General features: G+C 40.6%; 1 protein-coding gene across 3 annotated transcripts in view; it reads right to left on the minus strand.

The window, feature by feature from the left end:
• CADM1 (cell adhesion molecule 1) overlaps positions 1-15,442 on the minus strand; it is a 363,473-nt gene that overhangs the window by 57,388 nt on the left and 290,643 nt on the right. For all 3 annotated transcript variants that reach the window (XM_055423068.2, XM_055423067.2, XM_088842946.1), the window contains exons 2-4: positions 11,363-11,509; positions 9,620-9,772; positions 1,968-2,105 (exon numbers count right to left, since the gene is read on the minus strand). In XM_055423068.2, coding sequence (XP_055279043.2) covers positions 1,968-2,105; positions 9,620-9,772; positions 11,363-11,509 — 438 coding nt within the window. The remainder of the gene's footprint in view (positions 1-1,967; positions 2,106-9,619; positions 9,773-11,362; positions 11,510-15,442) is intronic.

Genomic DNA, 15,442 nt, shown 5'->3' on the forward strand with positions numbered 1-15,442 from the left:
GAAGCCTGCTCTTTACTGTTTGTATTTAAATATATGCTTCTTCTATCTTAAAAGTCTCCCACGAAAAGGCAGCTACAAGTTGACCCATTTTGACATCTGACTGCTCAAGGCATTTGGGAGGAGGAAAAGAGAAGCACTTCTTTGCCCTGACAACCATCTGAACTTAGCACATCTACAAGGCTGTCATGCAGTTTAAAAATTCCAGGACATCATCCACATCCTTAAGTAATTCAATTGAAGGAGAGATATAAACAACCCCCTTCACCCACCCCCATCAGCAACAATTAAGAGGGAAAGTAGCTAAATGGATTGGCATAATTGAAATTGTAATTGAAATGTTTAAACTCGGAGACTTTTGGAAGAACACAACACAGTGCAGTGGTAGTGGGCAGAGCAAAGTGAGATATAGGCTTCAGGCCAGAAGGGAGCCACGTCCAAGAACACCCAAGAAAGGAGGGAGGAGGCTTCCGGATCGGATGAATAGGCCAAGGAGGCCCTTTTCCTGAACTCAGCACTCCCTGGGACATGGCGCACCATTAACTTTCTTTTAATGTTTTGTACTTATCGGTACACATTTAATGGCTCAGTTCACTTAGACAGAAAAGCAGAGGGGAAATGAGAAACTCCTTCCTTCCAAAAACCATACCTAGGAAATAGGAGATTAAAACAGAGCAAGCTTTTTGAAACTTAAGCCATTATATATAGATTTTTCTGTTTCTAGATATAGATTTTTATATCCCCTTTCTGAAAGGACTTCTTTTCTTCCTGGTAGTCTTTATTTATTTAACAAGCATATAGAAAGCACTTTACCTCAGCTTAGACATCAGCTCTGTGTTTTACAAATATTCACTCATTTCATCTTCATAAGAATAACACAAGGTATGTAAACATTAATGTCTCCACTGTAGAGGAAACTGAGGCACACAGCAAGCACTTCTGTCAAATGACCAGGCAGGGGTGTTCAGCCCCTGAGTCCTCTGTTCTGGGTATGACTTGAAAGACAATCTTTTGCAAACGAAAGGAATCAGAATGCAGACATGCATGAGAAACTTAGGATAACTGACAAAAAAAAAAAAAAAATGGATCAAGAGGGGACTAGCTGTATCCTTCAGCCAATGCAGTGCATAAGAGGGCAGGTATCCAAGGATCCAGGAATCAGATCTGGATGGCCCGTTGCCGAGGGAGAGACAATGGAAGCAGGGTTAATGGAGCTGCCTCTGTTGCCAGCACAAAATCAGAACCTTGCAAACGAACAGGATGCTGACATGGGCAAGTGAATTACAGATTTCTTAAGAACGGTGGTGCCTCCAAGTTTATAATTAAGATAAATTCTTAGTCCACTTAGCACAACCACCCTTGCAGGAAAGGAGGTTGTCAAAACAACCAACAGATATTAGAATGACTTGGTATTCACTATGGCCAAAACTGCTATGCATTTTTTTTTTCCAGTGTACAACACAAGTTTGGGTTACTGATCTACTCTGGGTCATAGGGTAAAAGCAAGGAGAACTAAGGGTACAGACAGGGCCAGTCTGATTTCAGAGGGGAACTCAGTGATTCTAACTGGTCTAGAGAGCTCTGTTGGGTTGGCCAGAAAGTTCGTTCGTATTTTCCCATAACATCTCATTCGTGGAAAACCTCGAATGAACTGTACGGCCAACCCAATAGTTTACGGGTCTGGTTCTCTCTAAGCCTTTGAGTAAGCATCTAGCAACGTAGATGCTTATTATCACCAAGCATCATATCACAATGAACCCTCAAAACAACAGAATAAGGATATGAATAGAACAATAAAATGCCGTTATACTCTGTCCTCAGACACACTTAATAACTGATGACAAAGCATATATAGATGAACATTTTTTTGGGGGGTGTGTTTTGCATTTGCTTTTAAGTCCACAAAGATGTACTCCTTCTGGGACCAAGTGTGGACTGGCTTCCTCAGTCCTGGGCAATTCACATCTTACCTTTGAGCTCCTTGTTCCCTTTGAACCACCGGATGGTCGTGGCTGGTTTGCTGGCCATGGCGGTGCAGTTGACTTCAATCTCCTCACCTTCCACCGCAGTGTCTTTCTGGATATCGATCATCAGATTACGTGGTGGGACTACAAATTAAACATATCCTTTTAAAACACAGAATCTGTTTCTGGGCATATTCTTCTATTCATTAGAAATTAGGACCATTGCTTTTAAGAAAAAGAGATAAATAATAGACATTCTTGCTGAGAATTTAAAACAAACTGCCACTGCAGGGAACAGAAGAAAGACAAAGTCATCATCAAATAAAGTTATATAAAATCACTTAAATTAGAATTTGTGTCTAAAGTTATCTGATAAAATGACCAGTCTTCTACTCCTAAGCTACGCGTGACCAAGCTATAACAATATAGGCACTAGTGAAAGTAGTAAGAGTGTTAGTCATTCAGTTGTGTCTGACACTTTGTGGTCCCATGGACTGTAGCCCCCCAGGCTCCTCTGTCCATGGAATTCTCCAGGCAAGAATACTGGAGTGAGTAGCCATTCCCTTCTCCAGGGGATCTTCCTGATCCAGGAATCAAACCCAGGTCTCCAAACAATCTAAGCTACCAGGGAAGCCTCTATAGACACTAGGTTAGTTATCAATCAGTCATTAGAAAATGAGCAGGAAGCAGATTAAAAAAACAAGAGGAAATCACAATACTGACATCCTCCTTATCTGGAAGTCTCTGAAAAGAATATTTCTCTTTCAATTCAACCCTTAGACTTCACTCTTCATATGAAAGATTCTGCAGTCAACCAGCAAAGATCTAAAGCAAGGAGTCCCTTAAAAGAAGCATTCACGATAGGCATCCAAAGAAAAACTGTGCCTCATAACCAGTTACATTCAATTAAAATTATTCATAAAATCCAGAATATGATCATGACCTCTGATGGGTGGTGTACTAATAAAATCCGTTAGCTATGAAGACACAGTAATACAGGAAACGCTGATTAATTTGCAATGATTTTCCATATGCTGAAAGCCAAAGCTCCAGATTTTGGAAAACCAAAGGTGAAAAGGATTATTGAGAGTTTGTAAGTAAATTTCATCTTCAGAATGAAAACCACCCTTCTCTAAGCATATTAAACATATATGTAATAAAATGATTAGAACAAAATACTGGGGCTTAAAAGGCTGAATGAAGTATGCAGGATGATGGTGATGATGAAGAAAGCATGTTTTGTTTTCTGAAAGTGAGGTGACAGGGAAGCTTCACATATGGTGCAAACTTACCTTACAACTGAGCTTCTAGAAATAAAAATCAGTGAGAATACTATATTCAGCAGACTGAATCTAAGAATATGTGCCCTGACCACCATGAATAAGCCAAGATGGTTCTAAGACTTTTATGATTAATAAGTTTCTCAACTCAGAAGAGAAACAAGAAATTAAATATGTATAAACATGCCATCCTGATGATCAAGTTGAATAATAAATCTCTGATATGGCTTCAATAAATTATGGGATTAAACCATGTATTTGGGATTTCCAACTGTTCTAGTCCAATGTGAAAATTCTACCCACAGGAAGAATTTTACACTGAATTGAAGCAGTTGAAAATTCCTATAGAGAATGATGGAAAAGGAAAAGAAAAATGATTTGTTGTATATGTTTCTCAGCAAGATAGTTGGGGGGCGGGGCAGAGCATAACCATCAGAGCAAAAGCAAGCCTCTTCTTTGTTCCCTATGTAACAGGAAACTAACACAGTCACTCAACTGTGACATTGCCCCAGTGAGTAGTTAAACATGGCAAAGAACTACCCTAGTTTACATTTTAAGAAAAAATAAGCATAAAGAGACACAGTCAAAGATCCAGTTTGGAGCTGCATGTCTGCCAGTATTCTAAGAGACAGAAGGTGAATGGGATGGCTTCGGCTAGTTATTTCCTCAAAGCACTTTAGTCTTCCTAGATGACAATCAGGTAGGTTATAGATTTTCATTACACGTACCTAGATGGTTGATATGGAGTACATAAGAGATGTAGGGAGACTAGATGTGTAGGGCCAACAAATACCACTAAATTCTGAGTGAAGTATAATGGGAATATTGAAAAACATGTTATTGTTAGAGCAAATGTCAGCCAAAAAGATTGTCTGAGACTAAAGAAAATAAGGTCTCAGTGAGCTGTGAGGAAGAGAATAAGAGGCTTAGACAAAAAGGGACTAAGTAAGGAGTAAAAGAGTTAGGAATGTCTTCTCAACAAATGTAGGGATGAAAGTCAAACAGTATTCTTTTCAAGGTCCAGGCAGAAATACAATAGAGGGATGAAAACAATTCCAGTGTGCATGGATAACTTTGGGAAAAACACCTAGACAGTCATTCTGGTAATCTTCCTGAGGGGAACAGATCCAGGAGTTGTTAAAAGGTTCCAGCAAATATCAACCATCAGGTCTTGATGGTATTAAGGTTCAAACATAGTCTTTGTCAGGTATTTGTTTTCTCTGTGTTCCTGGGTACCTTCATCTTCTTTTTCGTGATCCTGAAGACTCCTCCTCACAGGCTCCTTCTAACCTCCACTGACAATTCACCTTCAGCGGTGTTTCTTAGTGAAAGAAGGACTTAATTCTCTCCATCAGATGGAGATAGTTGTAAGGATGAGTGTGTGTTCTCTCACATTATCAGTAATGTCCAGTGACTCAAAGAAAGGAAATGGCGAGGGGCAGGTATAAATTAGGGCTTCCCTGGTGGGCTCAGTGGTAAAGAATCTGCCTGCCAGTGCAGGAGACATGGGTTCAATCCCTGAGTCAGGAAGATCCCCTGGAGGAGGAAATGACAATCCACTCCAGTATTCTTGCCTGGGAAATCCCATGGACAGAGAAGCCCAGCAGGCTGCAGTTCATGGGGTTGCAAAAGGAATCAGACATGACTTAGTGACTAAATTACAACAAAAACATACAAATTAGGCCAGAGGAAAATTCACCAATGTCTCTTAGATTTTGTTCAGGGGCTGAGAGCATGACTGGCAGCAAATAGGTCCTTATCTGGATCACCCACTGTTTGGTATTATCCACGTAAATACTTCCTCTACTGCAGTGGGTACAATCTACAGTTTCCTAACCCTTCCTCGTAATTCCTGTACCAATGCTAGCTGCTTCTGCAGAGCTGACATCACCGTTTCCTTGACAGGTGAGGTAAACATGTGGAAAACTTCAAAAGTATTGTAAAATATGACCAGTGTACAAAAACAAAGGACTTGTTTATTGTTGAGAAGAGCGTCCTGAGAAATGGCTGAATGACTGCTTCCAAGTCCATAAACAGTTTTCTCAAGATTGTGAGCAGTATTTCTGATGTTTACTAAGTTTAGAAGAATAAACAGTCAAGTATAGTAGGGGTTGTTTGGTATACAAAATAAAATCCAATAATGTGAGTCCAAATGGTTCATTGATATCAGTTATGAAGTTGACTTCTTTCAGATTTTTTTCAAAGCAAGAAAGCTTTACAAAATATGAGGTGATTTAAATCTCTCTTTTGGGGAAAAAAGGGGGTTTGGGCAAGAAAATCTTAAAGTTAATTTTTGTCTATTCATTCTCCCCTGTTTTCCCTTTAACTTCATAATGTCTATTCAAATATGAAAGAGGTTAGTAAAGTATAAAAATCCATTTATAAGGAAAAATGAATTAAAACTGCTACTAACCAGAAAATACACTTATACATGGTACAATAAACAGACACATTTAGTAAAAACTGCAGCCATTACTGAAAATAACCAAAGATATATGTAAGGAGATGCATAGAGATGGAAATACAAATAAAAGTCACAGAGAGGGAAATACTAGAAAATAGCAGAGAAATGCCGAGGTTCTTCTTCAGTTCAGTTCAGTTCAGTCGCTCAGTCGTGTCCGACTCTCCGCGACCCCATGAATCACAGCACGCCAGGCCTCCCTGTCCATCACCAACTCCCGGAGTTCACTCAAACTCATGTCCACAGAGATGGCCATCCAGCCATCTCATTCTCTGTCGTCCCCTTCTCCTCCTGCCCCCAACCTTTCCCAGCATCAGAGTCTTTTCCAGTGAGTCAACTCGTCGCATGAGGTGGCCAAAGTATTGCAGTTGCAGCTTTAGCATCAGTCCTTCCAATGAACACCCAGGATTGATCTCCTTTAGAATAGACTGGTTGCAGTACAAGGGACTCTCAAGAGTCTTCTCCAACACCACAGTTCAAAAGCATCAATTCTTCGGTGATCAGCTTTCTTCACAGTCCAACTCTTTAATTTTTGGGGCTCCAAAATCACTGCAGATGCTGATTGCAGCCATGAAATTAAAAGACGCTTACTCCTTGGAAGGAAAGTTATGAACAACCTTGATAGTATATTAAAAAGCAGAGACATTACTTTGCCAACAAAAGTCCGTCTAGTCAAGGCTATGGTTTTTCCCGTGGTCATGTATGGATGTGAGAGGTTCTTCTTAGCTAAACTCAAATCTGTAAGAGTGATAATTATAAACATTACACCTACAACATTAAAAAAAAATCAGCAATATCAAGATGAGCCACATTAATTACAACAAAAGAGGAGACTTAAAGCTGATCAGTACGTGGAATCTCACTCTAAGACCCTTTAAAATAATTAGATTTTCCTGTTCCTGGAATCTTAAGAGCAAACACTAATCTTAGAAGGACAGGATTGTAATAATATTAGTGATTATTATCAGTCACTATATTCATCATAAAGCAGTATATTCTCTCTCGTTCATCTCCTCTTATGAACAGCAGTATGAAGAGAGTCCTACACTATGATGCCTGTGGATTCTCAGGTGGCTCAGCGGTAAAGAATCCGCCTGCCAAACAGGAGACTATGCGTTCAATCCCTGAGTTGGGAGGACACCCTGGAGAAGGAACTGGTGACTCCAGTATTCTTGCCTGGGAAATCCCACTGACAGAGGAGCCTGGTGGGCTACAGTCCGTGGAATTCCAAGAGTCAGACATGACTAAGCAACAACACTGTGATCTGGAGACAGGGACAAACTCATCACAAGTGGAAGGAGTAGATGAATATACTAAAAGGTACCAAAATGCATATAAAATATCATAGGAGAGTTTTAAGTTTTTACAGGGGTAAGATAATAAACGTAATAGTAACTAACAAATCCCCATCTCTATGTCTTATAATTATGCTGAAAGCTTCAAGCAACTAATAAAGATGCATGCACTAAAATGAGCATCTTCAACCAATCAAGAAGTTTGACAGCTGTGTAAGTACATATGGGGTCCTTTTCAGAGAACCACAGATAGAAATGAAGATGATGCTAATAGATCATTCTTCATTCATTATAATATCTGAAAATGCTAAACCTTAGAAGGAAGTTTTGAATACATGAGTATCAGTGGAAATTGTCAGATTTTGGAATATGAAAGACTCAAGCACTGATGATAACAATTTGACTCCATCAAGGAATCCTAGAATAAATTCAATGGAAGGAATATTAAATGAACGCATAATGTATGCAAAAGGGGCATCTACCACTATTACCTTCAAGTACCTTTAAGTTAATGCTTCTATACAATACAAGCAAGAAATCTATTACTTCCAGAATAAGCAGACCTCCAAAAGGATTATAGGCATCATGCCTCTCAAGAGTCTAGTGCTAGGTGTATTCAGTCCAACTGGACCAATCCAGTGGGTCTGAGAACAAATGTACCAAGTACTGAAAACTGACAGGCAGGAACTGCTTGCCAAAGACCAGATATACTCCTGCAAACAAAACATGTCACCTTCAGAGGGAAAATCTTGAAACAGCAACATTCAGGATTTTATTGAAAACAACCTAGACTAGAAGACCCAGAGGTTATGAGCCAGAAGAGTCAGGTCTGTTTCATACTCTAAAATTCTTGATTCTCACCATGTGCTTTGTCCTGGGCAAGATGGCTAACATCTATTGTTATCTCTTTCTTTGAAATAAAGACATTCATACTTAAAGGTATATGAAACAGAACATTCTGAAAATTCAAAATGCCTTAGGTATACTCCATCTAGTTTTCTTTTGTGGGCATGCCATACGCAACGGTGGGTCAAAGGGAATATGGTCAATTTGAAGGTTAGGTAGCTAATGACTTACTCCAATAAGCAAACAAAGACATCTACCGAAAAATTTTGGTGCATCTGCCAAATACCAAAATAGTCATCCCAGCCAAACCTTCCACACTTACTATTTCTGTCCATCTAAAAGGGATCAAAGGTGCAATCAGAGATAAATATATATACACCATCAAACACAGACCACAGAAGAAGCAGAATGGCTGGACATAACACACGACTTTCTAAAATTAGTGTTCCTCTTATCAGTAACATATATGTCAGCATTAGGGATATGTTTTAGTTCAATGAATTAAAAAAATGCTCCCTATTACAGCTGTGTTTAAATAAAGCAATGAGGCAGCAGCTTAATACGTACATCCATAAATACATATATGTTCACACACACTAAGCAAAAACGTCCTTCATATTTATCTTTCCCCTTTAATCTTCATATCATTACACTGAAAAGCTGCAGTCTGCTGCCTCAAATAGACTTTGATTCATCATCTTCCCAAAGGTGTAAATCAGAGATCTTGCCTCTTGTTATATGTACGTCCTTGAAAACTCAGTTTCAAAAACAGCTGGTGTTATGTACTGGAGCATATATTTGTCTAAAAGGTGACTAATTCAGACCACCTTTACCACAGGAATATCTGCTCATTCTGTCAAAACACACACATGGGAACCTGGCTACTGGGATTCTGCTGAAAGTCACAACTTAGTGATCATACATGAAGACGGGGTCCCCACCCTCAGGGCCATAGACTGGTATGTCCTGTCAGATCAGTGGCAGGATTAGATTGGAAATAAAGTGCACAAGAAATGCAATGTGCTTGAATCATCCCCAAACCATCCCCCTCTACCTTCAGTTTATGGAAAAATTGTCTTCTACGAAATCAGTCCCTGGTGCCAAAAAGGTTGGGGACCATTGAATGAAGACACTCAACTTGTTAGAAGAAGAAGTGTACCCGACAGCCAGTCCACAGTCCTTGCTTAGTATCAGCCTTCTCTCCCTAGAAGCTCTTCATTCTTTTATGTCCAATGGTTGCAATTTGTGGCAAAGTATGTGTTCATGGGGTATGATTTTTACAGCATCATCGTGAGTATGAGCAATAAACAAGGCAATAAGTCAAGCCAAAGAAAAGGAGATCAACAATATTAAACGAGATGTAACTCAGAAGGAAAAATCATTAAGCGGATTTCATCACAGAGCTCTGCCACAGGGTGCAGATGTAGGAGCCCATCACCCCCTCTTCTGCACAGAAGGGAAAAAAAATCCTGGAAGTTAGATGCAATGACATTGCATGTGGTGAGTGATTCATTTGAAGGCTCTAAATTCTCTTGATCTTTGCTTCTGAAGCTTGAGGGTTGAAACCCAAGAGCAGGTGGAATCTATAAAGCCTGCTGATTGCCATTCCTTAGAGTGTTTGGTAAAATAGGCTATTTTTAAAATTCAGCAAGATGGGCGGTGAGTCTTCCTACAACAGTAAAATTTACCATTAACCTTTTCCTAGCTGCTGGAAGCCACCTGGCAGTAAGTGCTACCCCTCTCATCTCCAAGGACAAGCCCTGATGCATTCCTTACCCAGGACTGTGATTGTGGTGTAACTTTCCTGCGGGGGGTCCGTGTAGAGCTGGCAGAAGTATCTTCCTTCATCAGAAATGGAGACATTTGTCAGCGACACTTTCAGTTCACTGCTCGAAAAATTCAGCAGCTGGAACCTGCTGTCCTTCAGAGCTGGGAAACAAAACACAGAGTTAGTGATTGTGAGAAAGATGACCGTCTATTTGCCTTCCGGAAGGGAGGAAAAAGACGGGGGACTAGAAAGCCAGCTATAAAGTAGACACATGGATTAAGTCGTTCTGCACCTGGTGGGTACTACTTTGTCCTTCTTGAGTTCCTATTTAGAGCTTCTGCATTATCTGCATGTAGACAAACGTCCCTCCTGGAAAAGGAAACTCACACATGTGGGTGTGTGTTTCTACACACACACACACACACACACACACACACACACTCTTGCACACACACCTCCTGCTGTCAGTTTTGAGCACTTATTCATAAATTGTTTCAAATCTTCTATCAGAGATGAGCAGAATGAAAACAGGAAGAAATGGCAGGCCAGGAGTCCCCTTTGGGCACTGGATTTCAGGGAGTAGAACCCATGGGCTTTTAAATTGTCTCTAAGAATCTGAGGCCTTAAAAGAAATAGAGGTCCTAATGTTATGAGAGAAAAAATTTTAAAAGTCATTAGTAATTTCAAAAACAAAATGAAAATCGTTTAAAAAAAAAACTTTATAGCAAAACAATCCAATTTAACCGGGATGCATCTTTGCGTTTGATGTGATTTGAGGTGGAGCTGCCAAACGTTTGTGACCTGGGGCCCAGGGGGCCCTGAGCTCTGACCCTGTTTCTATCTGTATTTAGCTTCACGGTATGAAACTGATTCGGCATAAAGCAGGAATTCAGAGTCATAACAAAAATAACATATGTGGGCTTTTTACTGATTTCTAATATCCATTTAAAACCCTTTTATTAATTTGATAAAGGTTAGATTAGTATATACTAATGACAAAAATTCACTGTCAGAATGAGAAGCTGGCTTCCCTCCTCTTACCCTCCTTCATCCCCTTAATGTTCCTTAGGTTTGTCGACTCTTTCCACAGGTCATGAATGTTCTGAGGCGTCGGGGAAAATGGAGAAAAGCAGGTAGGAAGCGACATGTCCGAACCCGCTTTGTAGGCACCAGTGTTCTCAAACAGCAATCTTTCGAAAGACCTGACTCTTGCTCTTGCCAAGCACTGGCACCCATGTGAGCTACTGCTATAGTATACAATTAAGTTTCGATTATTGGCTTTTGTGGTCTTACATTTGGAAGGATTTCAGCACATGGGCACCTCCATCTTCCACCGGCTAAGATGACAGGAGATTTGGTTTTGTCTTTATGGGCACAGATTGCCTTGAAAACTTCAATCTTCAAACCAAACAGATTACCTTTGAGAATGCTATATTTTCCTTGCTTAACCCTATTTGAGTTGTTTGTGTCAGCTAAGTATTTGGGACTCAATTGCAATTCACCTTGAATTACTACAATCAATTCCTATTGCAAAGGAAGACTGCCTTACTTTTAAAAAGGACCATTCAAGGTTTCTATTAAGTAGGAAGATTATGATTGCATGTCTCTTCCTCCCTATGAAGAATTGATTAAACTTTAAGCATCTAACATTAAATTAGAAAAAAAAAAAAAGAAGGCCTTGGCAATCTCTTTATCAAGACAACATGTAGGAAAAAAAATTGTCATCTAATGCTATAGAGATGGAAACTTACGCCGGAAGTCCCTGAAATAAATGGTCTGTCTGTTGGGATTCAGTAGTTGAATAACCGAGTCGTCACTCTTATTGACTTGGCAGCTGATGGTTGCAACTTCTCCTTCAATCACTGTCACGTCTTTCGTAAACAAATTCTGTCCATCACCTTTAAAAAAAGGAGAAAAAAATTTCCATCAATTAAAACTTAGTTAATAGGATCAATTAAAATTAGAAACAAGAAACGAATTAGAAAATAGACACAATGAAGGTCTCCTGGTGGTCCAGTGGTTAGGACTTCACGCTTTCACTGCCAAGGGCTTGGGTTCAATCCCTGGTCAGGGAACCAAGATCCTGAAAGCCGTGTGACCAAAAAAGAAGACAGACATAAGCAGCAACATTTGCCAAGGCTTGCACGCCTTTCTCCACAGTCCACACAACAAGTCTACTAAGCTGAGATAGATCTAGGGGCAAAATGCAACGAAGCCTGGAATCAACGTGCTCTGGAAGTTATGATGCCCACGCTCCAGCCTCTGGTGTCTTTACTTGCAGCGTGTATGCTGGAGAGGTAAGGAAAGCAGAACATTGGCTGTCTTGAGGGACGGCAGCTCTCACAAACGGAGTAAGGGAAATGCACAGATATCAGCCTTCCTTATCTGAGAGTTGGGCATCTGTAAAGCAACCAAGCCCAGAGAGAAAATACTGAAGAAAACAAAAATTCCAGAAAGTTCTCCAAAGCAAAACTTGACTTTGCAACACACCAGCAACTATTTATATAGTACTTACATGTATTTACCACTATTTATATAACATTTACATTGCACTGGGTATTGTAAGTCACCAAGAGATGACTTAAAGTACACATTTCAAAGGACTTGAGCATACTGAGATTCTGATGTCTATGGGGAACCTGGAACCATCCCCCGTGGATACGAAGGAATGACTGTACTCAACCTCCTCACACGTCCTTTAGCTATTTGGTCACCTCACAGAAAACTCAAGGGGCCACTTAATAGAAGTAGGAGGGAGGGCTCAGTAAACAATCTCACCTTGTTAGTGGATGTCAAGATTCTTGGAATATAGGTAGCTCTGTTATTTATAATGTAGGGGTGGAGAACTGACTATGACTCTTTGGAATTGCAATAAAATCCTAGGAAGGCTTACAGTTCAGTTTGTTATCCTGTTCTTCTTGACTCACCCAAAGCCCCAGGCAATCCTGAACCACGCCCTTTCTATAGACTACACTCTTCCAGCCAGTTAGAAAATCTCTTTGTTGCTGTTTAGTGGCTAAGTCGTGTGCAACTCTTTGCAACCCCATGGTCTCTAGCCTGCAAGGATCCTCTGTCATGGAATTTTCCAGGCAACACTACTGGAGTGCGTTGCCATTTCCTACTCCAGATCTTCCCGACTCAGGGATCGAACCTGTGTCTTTTGTGTAACCTGCATTGGCAGATGGATTCTTTACCACCTGGGAAACCCCAGAAAAAAAAAAAAAGTCTAGGCTTTCAGTCCACTGATACCTGGATTATCTCCAGATCTGCTCTAGTTTGTTGCTTCTAAGACAAGTGAAGCAGCCAGGGCCCCTCAGAAATGTCCTAAATGATCCACACCACAGGTAGGAGGAGAGGAAACTTCAAAAGCAAAGATGGAATAATGTTGAATGTCTAATTCTGCACCTGGCATAGCAGGGGATACAGAAGTACATGACATTGTCCTAGCCTGTAAGAAGCTGCAGTATTGGTAAAAACTGATCTCTAATCCCCACTTACAGAACAAAAGGTAGAGTACAGGCAATAGGTATGATGGCCAATCAGGAAGGGGACGGGAGACATTGCTTTTCAGCTGTGAGATCTTAGGTAAACTATTTCAAGTCCCTGAGACAGTGTCTCATCTGCAAAATGGGGACAGTAATGAAAAGCTATCTCACAGGGCTGCTGGGAGGATTAAGAAAGATAATAAATGTAAAGCATTTAGCCCTGTGTCTGGCTCTCATAAAACTGAATAAATGGGAGCTGTTATCATCACCGTCATCACTTCTCTAGATGTCAGATCCCAACTAAGCAACTATGCGTGTTGGGAGGAGTGTGAATACAAGAATGAAAGCTCATGATCCCTGCACTCAAGGAGCTCTCTAGGTAATTATATATCAACTCGGGGCGGCTTATTCACTCTCTAAAAAAAACTTGGTCACATTAAGAAACAAAGGTCAAAGATAAATACTATTCTAAAAAAAAGTGAGACCGCATAAATAGAGGTGCAATTAGAGGAAATGGAGGATTTCCACCTGCTATCATATTTCTGCTGAAGGATCCTTTTTTGGCAGGACACAGTGGGGAAGTATGAGAAGGGGTGTCTCAGATGGCTTTAAGCCAAATCCCACTAGAAATAGACCAGCCTCTGGGAGAGGATTAGACAAGAGGAAACTAGAGGGATAAGGGGAAAAAAAAATCATTAGAGCCACAAATAAAGAAAAATTCCTGATGCTTGAGGAGCAAACCAAAATGAAACCCAACCTTGAGGCCTCTGATCCAGGGAATTAACCTGGGTGTGAGAACGAGGCCCACAGGGCTTGTAGCGAGTAAAAAGGTAAATTTTCCCCAGCTTGATCCAGCAGTGAAAGCTTAGCGGGCTGAAGAGCGTGAGAGAATACCAGCCAAGAGGAAGAGTGATCAGAGGAAAAGGACAGACGTTTATCTCCCCCCTCGTGGATTACTGCGACAAACGCAGAGTTCAGAACCCGGCCGGAGGGGGCAGCTTATTCCCAGAACTGAGAACAGAACAACGGACAGGGGATTCCTGCCAGTCAACCGTGCTTTGCATGGTGGTTTCGCTGGCCCTTCAGAAGGTCTGTACAGAAGGGACAATACCCTATTTCCTCTGGTAACCCAGTCTAGTACAAAAATTAAGGGAACATGGAACTGCATGATTCCAATCCTACACAGTGTCAAGTCATGGGACTTGCCTTGAGGAGATCAGAATACCAATACTGGTCCGCTGGATTGTGGAGATTTCTTCTGCCTCAAGGAAGTTTATTTGCAACAAATAAGAAGCTTCAGCTTATAAAAGGAACACATAGAAAGGCTATCCAGCAAAAGGCCCTAATCCTTTTGGCCTTATAGATCCTGACTACATCATGCAGGAGGCTTTTCCAGGTGGCTCAGTGGTAAAGAATCCACCTGCCAGCGCAGGAGATCCTTCAATCCCTGGGTTGGGAAGATTCCCTGGAGTAGGAAATGGCCCACTCCAGTCATCTTGCCTGGAAAATTCCATGGACAAAGGAGCCTGGTGGGCTACAGTCCATGGGGTTGCAAAGACTCAGACACAACCGAGCACACACACACACCATCGCAGATACTAGGACTTGAAGCCAACTGCAATTCAATTATGTTCTAATGGGATGGTTTCTGTGGAAATAACTATCCACTCTAATTTTAGTCTTTACTCAGAACCCTAGCATATTTGGTCTGTATTCATATTAAGGTTATGAAACATTTGCAAAGGAGACAGGGGCAGAGGAGTCAACCGTGATTTTGTATTTTAAGCAATATAAGTATTACGACAGAACCAGAGGAGTTTTTGTTTCTTTGTTCATTTCTTAAAAAGTCTCAACATTCTTAACAATTAAGTAATACAAGATCAGGTCCCTTTAATGTGTCTTTACTGAATAAATCATTCAGGTAAAATTTCTGCCATCTGCAAATGTTTGCCCTTGCTGTGCTCTGGCACATAACATGCTCTGCAAATCCATGGCGGTATCAGGATCATTACTGTATTTTTTTTATGAAATTGCTAAGGCCAACCTAAGTCCACTGTCTCAGAAAATGACAGTTCCTAGCTATGTTAACATGGTTACAATACTAATGCTAAAAAATTATAAGAGCTGAAAGATATCAAAGTGCCTTGATGGATGGTGGTGGCCCAAGGGTATCAGTCTGTAAAAATCACCAATAAATTATACGGGTCAGTTGGACAGTAGTTATATTAAACAGAGCTCCATATTTGGAGCATCAGAAGATGGCTGCAATGGAATAATAATGACCTATTTATTGGAGGCAAAGGAAGTGAATGACAGTGATGAAAATACGATATGTATGTCAGTCCT

The sequence above is a fragment of the Moschus berezovskii genome, chromosome 14 (genome assembly GCF_049115385.1).
Source record: "Moschus berezovskii isolate FMDL1 chromosome 14, NW_MosBer_1.0, whole genome shotgun sequence".
NCBI lineage: Eukaryota > Metazoa > Chordata > Mammalia > Artiodactyla > Moschidae > Moschus > Moschus berezovskii.